Below are 15,227 nucleotides of genomic sequence, written 5' to 3'. Positions count from 1 at the left end.
AGAGCCAAGTTCCTTTTGATTAAGGCAGGAGAGACTCCCCTGAAGAGGTTATATCTTTCTTCTTTTCTCCTCTTCTTCTTCTTCTTATTTTATGTTCTCCCCGAGGTCCACTTATAATGTTAGCAACATTTTTGTAGCGCCAAAAAAAAGTCAGTATTTAGTTTTCCATGACAATTTTCCACTCTCTCCCTGACCCTTTGACTGTGTCCTAACCAGGCATGATGCAACAAGCTTCAAATCAGTTTTTTTTTCCACATGCAGATAACGTTTCTCAATACCAAATTGGCATGGTTGAAGTGTAAATTTATGTTGAAATGTGACATCAGAAAGTTAAATCTAGAAGCAGAAGGTCACAACGAGCTATTTTACCGTCTGGAGAAGTTATTCCGAGTTTAAAAGCTACAGTATGTTTGCAAACTATACCGAAAGATGAAGGAAAATCAGATTCCTCATGACACAACCATTTTAAATGCACACCTCCGAAAGAAGGACCCGCTCTGCATCGCATAACTTTGTCCACACATCACACTAAACGCAAGCCAGATTGTGATATAATTACTGTTTCCTGACAAGGGTCCAGCCCATTTTTTGACCAGACCCTGTGCGCCAGCGTTAATTTGCGTGCTCGACAGCTTTTCTGGAAGGGAGAGCGGCTGTACAGGACGTGACTCCGAGAGGAGGCAGGCATATGGGAAGCGTTTTTGCATGAGGGACAAAGAGATAAGAGTTGGCACAGGAGCTCCGTTGGGCACCTGACTCTCTCCGAGCGTTTGGTGTCTGCCTGACCGTTTTCTATGATGTGGCCTCTGTGGTCTTTTGCACTGGGCCGTCAGTGAGAGAGAAAGAGGAGAGGGAGGCTGGATCGGGCAGAGCACACGGCGATGTGAGGAGCAGCTGGGGACAGTCTGAATGAAACCTCAGCTCACACACTCTCTGGACTCGTGCTCTTAAATGGATGAGTATGTGACCATCAAAAGGAAGCTTCTCCATGGACCTATTTTCAGGTAAGAGGGATTCAGCTGCGGCTCTCTGGTCACTCCAGTTAAATTTTGTCAGGGAACTCTGTTTTGAAGTTGTAAGTTTGTTTTCTGTAGTCATAAGTCTGAAGAAGTTTGGCTTTAGCTTAATATTGTAATTAAGTAATCTGCTTAGATGTTTCTCCTGAGAAAAATAACTTGCGTGTCTCTCCTTGAGTTCAAAAGAGATCAGTTCAGATTTGTTAATACACCACTCAAAAGTTAAATATCTGAGTACGGATTTATCAAATTTTGTCCAAGTTATTTGTGTGAATTTCATAAAGATATACTCTTACAACAATTGTCCCATTTCTCTTTAAGAGTTGTAAGAGAAACATCTGAGACAAAGTCAATACATAAACAAAACTTTGAGAGTGAATAGTGCATCTAAAGCATGACTTTGATTCCCAGGGGCACTTCCAACCGTATCTGCTTTTTGCTCTGTTATCAGCCATAGTGCATTTCCAAAGAATGGGAGCAAAATACCCTCACCAAATGCCCCGTTTAATGTGGTTACGCGGTCATTAGAGGCAGAATATTAAGCTGTGGTTAATTGCATTCTTCGTTATTTGAAGCAGGTTGCTAATTGCTTTTTTGCATGTAAAACGGAAGCAGATGTGCAACAGGTACTTTCGTATGTAGTCTCAAACTGGATTTACAGTTATACGTTCTTGAGGATAAAGTCACAATAGCTCTGTTTTAAAACCTAGTGATCTGCCTGTGTACATAGTACTCAAGGTACTAACTAACATGGGACCTCATAAGCAACTGATTTGGAACGTGCTGCATAGACAACAACAACATGCGTCATAAAAATAGCAGTTCTCACACAAAGCTCAACTGATTTAATTTGCAACGTGTTGCAAAGCTAATTGTACTTATATAAGCATAAAAATACATAGCATGCACACATATTCAGTACAATACTTTTATAGATAATTTTGTTATTAAATGTATTATAAAGATGCTTATAATATGCATATCTCTCATCTTGAGGGAAATTTTCACTGAACTTGTTGCAGTGCATTATGGGATTGCCTTCTATATGCAGTAATGCCTTTAGAATTTAGCCAGAAGTTGTCTTAAAAGTTTTTGCAACAGTTTTTGTGTCAAGAAGCCGTCCTGCTATGTCTTAACTTCCAGTGTTAATCTCAGAATTATTAGAAAATTATTAAATAATTTATTCATATTTTGAATTATTTTATGCTTTTAAAAATGTAATTTTCATTTTTGTTGAATAGTTTTATTTGTTAATATATTTATATATAGTGTCAAATTATTTTAGTTTTTAGCAGTTTTAGAAGGAACATTTTGTGTTTACAATTCTGAGTTTAAGTTTTTCATCTAATATTTTATTTTATTTCAGCTGTATTTAAATTATAGAAAACAGTTTTTAGTTGAGTTTTTTTTAACAATGAATGTAACCTAAAACAACTGTTGTTGTCAGCTGTACTGAGTTTGCAATAAGGTTGTTTGAAGGACTTCTTGGCTTCTTGGGACTTCTTGGCTTTTCAGTTATCCTGGGATGTATTTCTGTATGTGACTCTTGTTCTGTCTTGGGGGTTTCACGGTATGTTTTGTATCCCTGATGTTCCCCTTGAGGTTCCTCTCCTTACTGACTCCAATATCAGCCTGCTGGGAGGCCTGCATGGGAATATAAGATTTCTGAAACTTCCAGGCAAGGCTCTGGAAATCAAGCTTTTCCTATCATTTATTTGCAGTGAGTAACATCCCATTGAGCAGTTCTACATGACATCTGCAGTCCATCACATGGAGCGCTTTAAAGCATGGTTGTTTACTATGAGGACCAAACAGACAAACTGAATCAGCTGTGATTCAACCAACCAATTATCATCTCTTTTTTTCCTTTCCTTGCTGTATTTGCTTGTTGGTCCAGACTGGTTTATGCTTATTTAATGCTGGTAACTTAGCTAGAGAAACTGTTTGGCCTGCTTGGTACTTTTAGCAAGCAAAAAAATATTGCTGGTTAGGTTATGCTTCTAAAATGATGCAAAAGTACCATAAAATTATCATAAAAATAGTCCATATGTGATGTCTGATCAAAAGCACACTGGCTGAAACCATTCAGTGGTCAATCTCTGATGATACCTATATGATATTTTTTATGCTGCTTTTTCAGTCTTATCTTTGTGGATATGCAAGCTTTGGGAATCATCTAGGGAGCTGTCCAAGAGAATAAAGACTAAATTAGTAAGGTAGATTAAACAGAACCTATCCGATTGCATTTTTTTGCAGATAGTATCATAATGTCAAGGGAAAGCAATGGAGTGTTGCACATTTTGTCAGAGCTGACATCTTGCTTTTGCAAGCTATTAGGAATTAATTACAAAGCACAGAGGACGTCAATTGAATTTACTCCTTACATTTGACATTAGTTGCCTCAGTTAGGTAGTGGAAAAATATATTTATGCAGATCTTTTCTCACACCTTTAGAGCAAATATTTGACGCTGAATAGTATGAGTGTTGGACTGTATAGTCGGCATAGTGTGGCTTTGAATACAGAAGAATATAAACGATTTTTGGTTATGAAACCTGCATACATGAAACACATTTGTTTGTAACACAAAACAGCTGTCTGTCTGCTTGAGAGTGGGCACATGCTATACCGTATACTCTTAGTAATAAACTTTGCAATGTGAGTAATAGTTTCTGAAATGTATTACAGGTAAAGCATAACTTTGCAAAATATACAGTACCGTTCAAGTACCGTTTTATTTATTAAAGAAATGTAAGCTTTTATTCATCAAGGATTCTTTAAATTGATCATGTGATATAGTAACAACAATTATAACGTTACAAAGATTACTATTTTAAATAAATGTTGTTTTTTTCTATTAATCATGGAATCATGGAAAAATGGTTTCCACAAACATATTAAGCAGCTGTGTTTAACATTGATAAAAAAATGTTTCTTGTGCAGTATATAAACATATTAGAAGGATTTCTGAAGGATCATGTGACTGGCGTAATGATGCTGAAAATTCAACTTTGCAGCACAGAAATAAATTACATGTTAAAATATATTGACATAGAAGCTAGTTATTTTGAACTGTATTAAAATGTCCAAATATTACTATTTTTAATATTTTTGATCAAATAAGTGCATCCTTTCTGAGCATAAGACGTCTTTCAAAAACATAAAAAATGACGACCCCAAACTTTTACACAGTAGTGCATTAATGTAAATATTAAATATAGCAATGATAGAATGCAGCTGATTGAAAAATTCAGTTTACCTTGAAGCCAAACTATGTAGAATGTATGAGCTGAAGAGTAGATTTTTACTTTCATAAATTATGCAGAGTTGTTGCCTGAAACCTCTGTAAATCAGCCTAATAGGCCTCTGTAGCTTTCTGTAGATTTTGCTTTTGAAGTCTTTGCCAGGGTTGATTATACATGTTGAAATTCGTTGAGCTTTTTCTAGCTGGATTGTGTTAATTTGTCCTGTGAGACTGAGATGCATTCTGTATCACATGACTCATCACTTGAACCCATAATGCAATAGCATCTCACTAATCTTTGAAACATATAAGGATTTGCAAACCAGAATCAGTCCTCCATAATCTGTTTTGAGAACATACAGTATGATATCTAATGTCTGTCACTGTGGAATAAGCCAGTGGGGAAAACTTTGGCCCATAGTTTCTCGTCAAAGCCAGCAACATTCAGGATGTTAATGAAAAATATGAACACAGTCATCATAACCTAGCCTTTATTTACCCCGAAGAGCATATTGTGTATTCCTCTTTGGGGAGATTCAGCTTTCAAACCATTGACCTCAGAAACACGTCTCCTGACATCTCTGGCTTGTTTCTAAAAGGAAATTAGTCAAGGTTTTTTTTAAGAGTAGAGAAACAGCTCGTACTAATGCAATGTGATAAATGTGAAAATTGTGAAAAAATAGTGTTAGCTCAATCACCGCTCACGTGTTTAAAGGGGCATGACACGGCAATACATTGATTGGATGATTATGTTACTGCTATTTTACCCTGCTTATCATATTAATACGCTGTCTGATTAATTTGCCTTTCATGTGTAAATACTCAGGAGTTTGTGCATTCATTGGTCAAATAAATCACAGGCACAGTGACTCTGTCACATTCATTTGCCACATTAATCCATCAGTTTATAATTTGATGACGTGACATTTTAAAACAATAAAGTGATGGAAATAAGCCTGTTTTTATGTTTTGTTTTTCTGAAAGTTTGTATGAAATGTTTACTTTCAGGGACGGTAGGATGACACAGAGTAATGAATGGAAATAATGAATGCTAGTAGAGTAATAAATGGGAGATATTGCTGTCCAGTAAAAAGTCGTTTAGTCTGAATCAGGTGAGAAATCTCAAACAGATCAAGCACCGTTAATAAGCAAAAACAGTCCAAAATGGTCTAAACTTACATGATTTTGATGTGAGAGGACAACAGGGTGTGGCGTTTTCCACTGGAGGAAGCATTATTATTATGGACTTACGGTATTTTGGCCTGAAGCAACGGGTCGGTTTCTTTCAAACACGCAGCTTTTCAAAATGTTAATTATTGTACTGAGTCGTATGAATTACTTGTGGATTATTATGTTTTTAGCAGCTGTTTGGACTTTCTCTCTGACGGCACCCTGCAGAGGATCCACTGGCGAGCAAGTGATGTAATGCTAAATTTCTCCAAACCTGTTCCATGAAGTCTTTTTTAATAAACTGCTGTTAGTTAAAAGAGCCAGTAACCTTTTAGAATCAACAGAGAAATACAGTTTTTTGGGTTTTTTTTCTTGGCATGATTTGAGATAAAGAAGCAAAGTTAGATACAGTTGTTTTTAGATTTTATTGCTGATTTGAAGTATGTTTCTGTTTTGGAGATTTTTGCCTTGTCCCCATTGAAATAGACCCAAGCTGTGCTAATGTGACTGGAAAGTAGCTGCCAAGAATGTAACCAAGAGCAGAGTGATTTGCAGATTTGCATCAACTTTTCGTCTTAAAAAGAGACATCTTGTTAGTATGGTTGGGCTTGTGATAAATGACCAGTTCAGGGGCATGTAGCTGTTTCTGAGGTTTTCCTTTATACTAAGATGCCTTCATTGGTAAGCAGTATAGATGGGTCCTTCACTATGATAGCCCTCAATGGTTCAGTGGTTGGTTGAAAGAAGAAAAATTCTTTCAGAAGGAGCTGTTGAAAGAAGTAACTATATAGTTATCTCTACAGCTCACTTGCATTTGTTCTGGATCATTTGACATGATGTTGTGGTGCCTTTGGAAGCCGGTCGGAAGAACTCTGCAGGCGGCGGATGTAATAGAAGCTTGTTTACAGAGTGAAAATGAAACAAGGCGGGCGAATTTCCTGAATTTCTGTTGATTAGGGGTTCTTATCATTTAAACGGCTGTAGGAGTGTTTACCTTCATGACCCTGGACTTGTTCCTAATTTGAATAGGCAAGTGTGTAATTTACTCAACATTGTGAATACAGAGCAAAGTATTGATAACCAGGCCTTCCTGGACTATCAGAAGTCTGTTCCTCCTTGAATTAAAGGAATAGTTCACCCAGGAATAGTTTTTACTGAATATTTACTGATCTTCAGGCCATGCAAGATTTAGATGAGTGTGTGTTTCTTCTTTGCAACAGATTTGGATAAAGTTTGCATAATTTTTTCATTTTAATCAAATAATATCTAATTGTGATTTTATTGTGATTTAAATTAAATTACATTAAATTAATTTTTTTTTTTTTTTTATTATGTTGCCACCTGGTTTGATATTTTGCTTTAGGCAATGACTTCATTTTTAACTGCTGATGTACTATTAGGTGCCTCTGTATATCGGTATTATACCAGAGACCTTTTTTTTCTAGATATTAGCATCAGTGTTAGCAACTAAAAAAATCCCATCTTAAAGCTCATCTCATGTTAAATCTGCATTAAATGCACACTTTATACAGCTCGCTGTAAGCTCATCACCTCATCTCAGCATGATCTCATTATTTTTGTTAAGTGTCAAGTGACTTATAAAAGCATTCAATTAATTAAGTTTGACTGATTGCATCACATCTCAATTTTCCCATTTATTGAATAACGTGTCAGTTGCGATAAGACTTTCTGGTTTGTTATGGAAATCACCATCCTTGATATTCACATTAGTCACTGTTACTATGGTTACATATTTTATTCACAGTAATTATGAGGTATGAACAGGACAATTCAAAATAGTTGTAAAACCCAAATATTGACTTTGTAACTTAGTTGACGAAGCATTTTTGTTGCCGATGGCTCCATCATTCTATTGAAGGGCAGACTGATCTGACTGATAATCACAAAATTAAAGTGATTGTTAAAGTCCTAATAGGGCAGTCAAGGACTCCAGTGTGATTCTCTGCCTGATTATCTTGTGATTGTCTCTTTAAATGTCCTTTTCAGGAAAAGATGTTTTGATGCAAGTGACTAGATTTATTCAGGGCCAATGGCAGGCAGACTTTGGTCTCTTTTGTGATGACATTTTTAATAGGGCTCCTAATTTGATGGATGTTTCTTAAGCCTTAAGCTTTGTATTATTATAATCATTATTATTGTTGTTGTTGTTGCTGCTGCTGTTGCATAATGAAAAATGTATAGATATTATTATTATTATTATTATTATTCGGTGTAGTAACAATATTGATTTATTTTATAAATAATTCTAATTATTGTTATTAATAATAAGTATTATTATTATTATTTTATTATTACTACTGTTATTATTATTATTATTAATATCATTTATATGCTGTGATATCATTCCTTGTGAGTGACTGATGTAAGGATTTTGTAAATAGATGTCATTATATTTTTGGAAAGCATGTTAAAGATTTAAATAATGATACATAGTAAATAATATATAATATAATTACATATTTGATAATATAATGGTATAATTAATAATAATAATTAGTTGTAATAGTAGTTTATTGATTAGTTATTATTCATATTAATAATATTTATATGCTGGTAGTGGGATACCATGTAAAAATGTGAGTGACTGATGTATGGATTTTGTATTTGGATGTTGTTATATTTTTGTAAAAAAAAATAGTTAATTATAATAATAATCTTAATCATAATAATTATTATTATTTTATGATATGGCTATTTTATTATTGTGATTAAATTCATAGTAGGGCTCCTCATTTGAATCTAATTAACTGCAGTTAATTGAATATATCAGTGTTTGCTGAGAATGAAGATAATTCAGAGATAGTAATATGCTATTGTGGCAGAACATGTTGTGTCCTGAATGTGTCCTGATGTGTAAACAGCTCCTACAGGTTTAGTAGAGATGATAAATTGCCTTAATTTCAATATTTAAATTACAATTAATCACAACACAACTTGGCATTATTTTTTAGTCCAGTTTCTTGAACATAGTCATGACAAAGTCATTCACATCCCCCAAGGGTTGGGATTTACATCGCTAGCGGAGGATAAGCACGGGGAGATGTTTAACAGAGATAGTCTTAGCCAGTAAATCAGTGCCCTCTGTGCTGCCAAAACACGACTAGACCGACGTTTCTTGCATTTAGAGCTTCAGCTTAACTGCTCCAAATGGGAACTCAAGAGGTTAGTTTACAACGCAGTGTAAACCAACCTGTGCTGCGGGCATTAAGATGTGGCTTCAGTACTTGGCCTGTGGAGAAACTGAGGCTTGTAAAGAATGGGATGTTTGTTTAATCAGAGCTCTGCTGGCTCGAGGAATTGTTCTCTGGCAGCGCAGATCACTGCAGACTGCTTATGTCAACCTGGGTTTAACACATCACCAGAGGGCCTGAAGTACTCCAGTCAAATCCATGCATGCACAATCTTGCAGGAATTATGGTTCTGCGTGACTGCTGGGCACCAGCCTCTTTGCAGGCCCTTTCTTGTAGCAATTACAAGATGTATTGTCTGAATGATAAGAAATTGTTAACTGTGAATGTACAAATTGATTCATAAATTAAGAGAGTTTCTGATTGGCTAGTTTTCTGATTGTCTAAAAAAGTGTGGGTTGCTTCCCTGATCCAAACAAGACATTTACTTCAGTGATATTTGTCAGGCTGTAGGGACATTTTATGTGTGGTATTCCAAACTAATGGCAGCACCTTTTTTCTCCCACCATGTATTTAATTGGATGCAGTAATTTTCTTTTCATGTAAAAAGACCTTGAGCTTTGAAAAAGTGCTATATTAGTATTTATTGTTTGTTTGTTTGTTTGCAATACATTATTATATAATGAAAATCTTTTCTTTTATTATTATTAGGGCTGCCCCCTAATAGTCGACTAATCGTTAGTCGACCAGAAGAGGCTTGGTCGACCAAAATTTTATTAGTCGCAGAAAAAAAATGATAAAAAAAAATCCACATTGGCGAAGTCATGCAGTCCGTGACGGACAGATCGTTAACGGCTGATCTATGTGGTAACAGTATATCGGGTAGGACATCCAAACGCTCGCCTATCATTCATCCACCTCAAATATGACTTATCATCTGAAATATGTAAGTATTAGCAACTTTACATGGCAGCTCAATCTGTTAATGTAGAAAAATGTGCACTGTTCAGGTGTCTGCGGAGCGTGGAAGCTGCACTGCTGGACAGATGGAGGCACCGGTGCGTTCACCTGCTCTTAAAATACTCCGTCATTTTTGCTCATACAGATAAAAGTAATACATCTTTCGAATCTGTAAAGACTCTACGTTTATTTGTGTACACTCACAATAACAACAAAATGCACTTTTGTAAAATAATGAAAGGCAACAGTATGCGCTTTCTGCAGTCTCGTTCTCTATGAACTTGAGCGTGAAACTCTGTGTATATCTTTGCCTTACCGACATTAAAAAATCTCTATAGAGAGTGAAATGTCTAATTTAAAATTGTATTATTCTCAGATTATGTAATCCATAAGAAACATGCATACAGGTGCATCCACTACTGAGGAGATGACTAGTCTTAAACTGAAAAAAAGAAAGCACTAGTCAAATTAAATTATAATTAATAATAACAATAATATATTATTATTATTATTATTAAATATATATTTTAATGACTCAGTAATTGGATTAATATTTTAGTTTGGGTTACACTTTATTTGAAGGTGTCCTTGTTACAGTGTAATTATATGTTTAAGTACTGAGTAATATTAATTAACTATAGGGTTTGGCTTAGGGTTACTTGCATGTAATTATGCATAATTTATTGTTATTATAATAGTAAGTACATACAACATGTAACAAGGACACCTTAAAATAAGGTGTTACCTTAGTTTGGTTTTATGTTCTTTTAATTTATTTCATAAGCCTTTTAATTGTATGCTATTACTGTAATATTCAATTCAATGTAATATTCGCTCATATTCAAATTCATAACTCAGTCAGTAAATTGGACTGACGCATGATGACAGTCCACTTTCTTCCAAATATTCGCCTGTGTTCACAATCTGTCTATAAATACGTTTGGTAAGCAGTCTTGGCATCCAGGGAGGACAATTTGTGACAATATTTTCCCTGTTGCCAAGGGGACTTTTTTGGAACTAAAAAGTTAGCAGCAGGATATTTGTGACATCAGAGAACACTTCCATTTATTTGTCAGAATAAATGGGGCGGGAAACAGCTTGCGGCGGCTTGTGCAGATTATGCATGCGATTTTTCGTACTTAAAAGGAGCTGGTTTGCTTTTCTGGACTCATCACACGCTCTTCCCCACCTCTCTAATTATTCTCAGGTCAGAGTGGTCCTATGGGTGCCATCTGGGTGGGGTGAGGAATGTAGAGCTGTCTGAGAGGCTGGCAGCACGTCCTTTCTTTTTTCCTTTCCATCGCCAAGCCCTCGCCGGATCCCCGAGGGACCGTCAGTGACGGCAGCGGCTCTGAGTTTAGGACTTTTGCGCGTAGAATGGCACAGCAAGCTCATGGGAAAATGTTTGAGGTTGACCTTCCTCTGTACTTGTGTGACTGGGGCACAATGGCCTGCCGACTGCCTGTGCCAGCGTCTCACTGGGCTGCTGCTAGTGACGACGAGAAACATACCCCTCGGCCTTTCTCCAGGGCTTTCTCATGCACCCTCAGAGAACGAGCTGGAGCACTTCTTGAAAAACTCAAAGCAAACTTCCAGGGTTTGTTTTGTTTTGCAATCCCTAATCTGACCTGGGCGGATACACTGAGCTATGAAAAGCCTCGGTTGGTCTAGATTTTGAAACAGGGGACTTAGAAAAGGGGTGGGGATGGATTGGAACAGGTCCCTGAGGAACGTTTGAGATGGAGCAGCATGTTACTGCATGGTCAGAAGAGTCCAGATGCAGCTAAAAGAGGACGATACAGCTCTCTTTACTGTGTTTTTGCTTCTGGGAGGCCTGCTATAGAAGTAAAACAGTCTGTTTCCAGGCAGGCCTCTTTTAGATGCTTATTTTCATTTCCATATGGGTCTGAAGACCATCCCCAGTACACTGTGTCAGGGGCCACGGCAAAGTCTCCAAAAATACTGTCAGTCTAAGTGGCTGTGCTCTGAAACCACTCGACAGGATGGGTCTGTCAACCCGTCACGCTTCATCTCATGTGTTTTTCAGCTAGGCTTGCAGTCATATTCACACAACTCTTTGGGATACTTGATTTTAATTGGTCAGTTGCTTTATTTTGTCAGATATTTCTGTTTAACGGCCACTAAACCAGAGAAGATGGCACTGGTGCCTCGTAAGCCTGTCATATAATGGCTCTGGCGCCGTTGAATCACTTTCAGAGTTTTACGATGGTCAGTATACGCTTACCATAAAAATGATTGCAGCTAAATTGTCAGTAACTTCTTTTAAAAAACAGCGATTTTATTGGTAGCAGATTCCATATTGGTGTTACTTTAGTATATTTTTATATTTTGATTTAGGTTTTATTTTGATATTTTTGTAGTCTTCATTTTAATTTTAGTTTAAGTTTTAGTAATTTTGTTTTATGCTTTTGTCATTTTTTAATATTTATTGCTTCAATTTCTTTTTATTTCAGGTTTTGTTTGTCATTTTAGCACTTCAACTTATTTCATTTTGTTGCCAATTTGCTCATTTTCATTAATTTTTTTTTTTTTTTTTACAATTTTTTTTTATTTCAGTTTTTAATCAACAGTTTTTAATAACGGCTTCATATACTGTAGCACTCTCCATAGTGAATATGTCATGTAAAACATTTATTTTATTTTATTTTATTATGTGTTTATTTGTATTCTTAGCTGAAAGGTTGTTGCACAGGCTAATTTGCATCTTAGGTCTTTAGAAAAAAAACAAAAGGACACATTATTACACTATTAGTCATATTATACTTTCTTCTTTTCTTTTATTGAACAATAAGTTAATTTATTAGTGGCTATATTGTGTATGTTGAAAACAAGCATACAAGCTGATTATCGCAAACAAATAAAAAATCTTCAGAGTGATGCAAGACCCCTCTGCTTTGTGTTCTGATCACCCTGTCAGTGTTTGTTTTCTGATAATAACCAGATGACTTTGTTACAGTCGTTTTTTTAATCACATTTGAGAAGGTTTTATGCACTGTGCATTGTAAACTAGTATATTTATTTGAGTATTTCTGTAGTATATAGCATGCATAATGTGCATAATATGCAAAAAATGTGCATGCGATGCCCCAGTGACCTACTACATTTGCTAATATGTGTGATATATAACAAATTTGAAGGCTGCATCATGTAATCTAATGCACTTGTTTTGACCTTCAGTGCTTTGAATGATTAACTCTTTCTTGGCTTACTTTCTGACCAAATTGCCAAAAATTAAGACATTTTTAAACAAAATTGCACGATGCATGCTGTTTCGCATATTATATTACACATATCATACATATTCACATATTTCACATACACTATTATGGCAAATAGCAGGCACTATAAAGTATATTTTGCACAGTATTCAATAAGTGGTGTTGTAGAATTCTAAAATGTATACTTAGAATAAACTTTGGATAAACGTTTCTGGCAAATATAATGTGAGCAAACATCAGAGGAGGACTGAGAGTACACTGGCATGAGTACATTTAATATATCATCTGAGTGAGCAGCACATGTCGGAGGTTCTGCTCTCTTGCTGTCCTCAATGTTAAACACACTCTTACAGGCTTCATGTGAATGCTGATAAGCACAACAGCTGTTGTGAGGGGACCAGAGGGAGGGTGATGCACTCAAGGCTCTGCATCCCGTTGCATTTGTGTCATATTAAATGTCATATACAGAGGGGTTCAAACGTTTGAGACCACAAACTAGGATTTGATGTTGTTTCTTTCTTCCATTAAATCACAAGATGTTATTTGGAACTCTGCTGGAGCACATGATCATCAGGCTTTGTTCATGTCAGCATCAGCGCTGTTGTCATTAAATCAAAAGAGAGACAAACTGAATACTAAGACTTTCTGAAATCAGTTTTTGCAAATGTTATTTTATAAATAATATATTAAAAATGGTGCATTAAATGAGAAAAATGCGAAATAAAAGCATTTGCATTTTTGTTCTCTTACACTAGCAGTTAAAAGGACACACTTATTTCTTTATTATTACTATTTTCTTACTATTACCATCTTTAGTCGTACTATTACTATTCTGTTTCTACTAAAATGTAGGAAAAAAATAAAATTCATCAAAATAATGAAGTAACACAAAAGATGATATTGGAAGTATGTGGTGTCCAAAAGATTGATTGATTGATTGATTGATTGATTGATTGATTGATTGATTGATTTCTTTCTTTCTTTCTTTCTTTCTTTCTTTCTTTCTTTCTTTTCTTATAAGTTAGGCACATTATGTTTTGCCTGTAAAACAAATTTTAATATTTTAGGGCTGCCACTAACGACTATTTTTATTTCGATTAATCTATCGACTAATTTGTCGATTAATCGAAACGATTAATTTCCCACAAAAATCAACAATTTTACTTAGGAATATTTTATTAAACTATACTTTATTAAACCAAATTAAATCCAAATTAAAATTTTGATAATGAAATCCTTTTTTTAAAGCAAAAGTAAAGTGCAACATAGAGTGCAAGAAGCATCCATCTCATAGTCCAAATCACTGAAATCAAAGTTCAGTATTATAGTGTAAGAATGACAACATATCCACATGTTCTAGTCTACTAATACTAAAATTATAATTAAAAAAAACACTTTTTAAAGGAGTATTTACCAGAAATATTATTTACCAGAATTTATTTAGGTGAAAAATGTAAATGTGCAGTATTTCTGAAAAATAAATAAATAAATAAATACTTTTTATAAAAATATTAAATCAATTAATTGGAGATGCTTTTGATTATTAAACTTTAATGGAACCATTCAAATGGAATCCAGAAAATAATGGAAAACAGAATTTGGTACAGATAAAACTGTAAAACTCAATTAATTAGACAGGCTTTTTGATTAATACAATTTAATTTAACCATTAAAGCAGAGTATAGAAAAATGAAAATGGAAAAAAAAATTGAATTTGGAAATAAAATGGATTTCATACTGCCCTATAATAAAATGACTTAAAATACATATAATAGCAATGATGCAATAATAATTAGTTCAAATAAAGTATCAAAAGCAAGAAATCATATGGTTTTATTGAACAAATCTGTTATAATACATCATGTATTATAAACAATAGAGCTAATGTAAATTACGCATTACAACAAAGGCCTGCAGGGGCGCCAACGGCCTGACCATTGTTTTTACACATTACTGTGCGATCTAATCCATGTTTAATATTGACCAAGCAACATTTAATTCAAATGGCCACTTAATCTTTAATATTTGGCCATTTCTTTAGGACAGAAATGCCATAGCCACTGTAATTAAATGAATATGTGGACATCAAAACATGTAAACTCAGAGTGAGGGTTTGAGCTTTTATTTTGAAACCGCGATGTATTCTCCTGTGTTTGCATAGATTTATAAATTATTTACCTTACAAATCTGATGAAATGGCGCACATTGCGTTCCCAGATGAACGTTATAATAAACCCAAACTCACAACAACATGCAGAGATGGAGTTTGAGACGCTCCACACATGTACATGATGTTTCTGTGGAACTACTGTGAACGGGGCCGCTGTGAGATGCATGTACTTAAAGGGATAGTTCACCCAAAAATGAAAATTCTGTCATCGTTTACTCACTCTCAAGTAGTTCCAAACCTGTATGAATGTCTTTGTTCTGCTGAACACAAAGGAAGATAT

General features: G+C 35.0%; 1 protein-coding gene across 2 annotated transcripts in view; it reads left to right on the top strand.

Annotated features, from left to right (window-relative positions):
- LOC306876951 (dual specificity calcium/calmodulin-dependent 3',5'-cyclic nucleotide phosphodiesterase 1A-like) overlaps positions 1-15,227 on the top strand; it is a 69,601-nt gene that overhangs the window by 27,520 nt on the left and 26,854 nt on the right. The window contains exon 1 of one of the 2 annotated variants that reach the window (XM_079428421.1): positions 620-1,004. The exons of the other annotated variant lie outside the window; for it this stretch is intronic. Within the exon in view, the coding sequence (XP_079284547.1) occupies positions 952-1,004 (53 nt within the window). The 5' untranslated portion in view covers positions 620-951. Of the gene's footprint in view, positions 1-619; positions 1,005-15,227 lie in introns of those variants that run through there. 2 annotated transcript variants of the gene reach the window in all.

This window comes from Barbus barbus, assembly GCF_936440315.1.
Source record: "Barbus barbus genome assembly, chromosome: 11".
In the NCBI taxonomy this organism is placed as follows: Eukaryota; Metazoa; Chordata; class Actinopteri; order Cypriniformes; family Cyprinidae; genus Barbus; species Barbus barbus.
The sequence above is the reverse complement of the archived record's forward strand: the minus strand, read 5'-3'. Positions and strand labels throughout refer to the sequence as shown.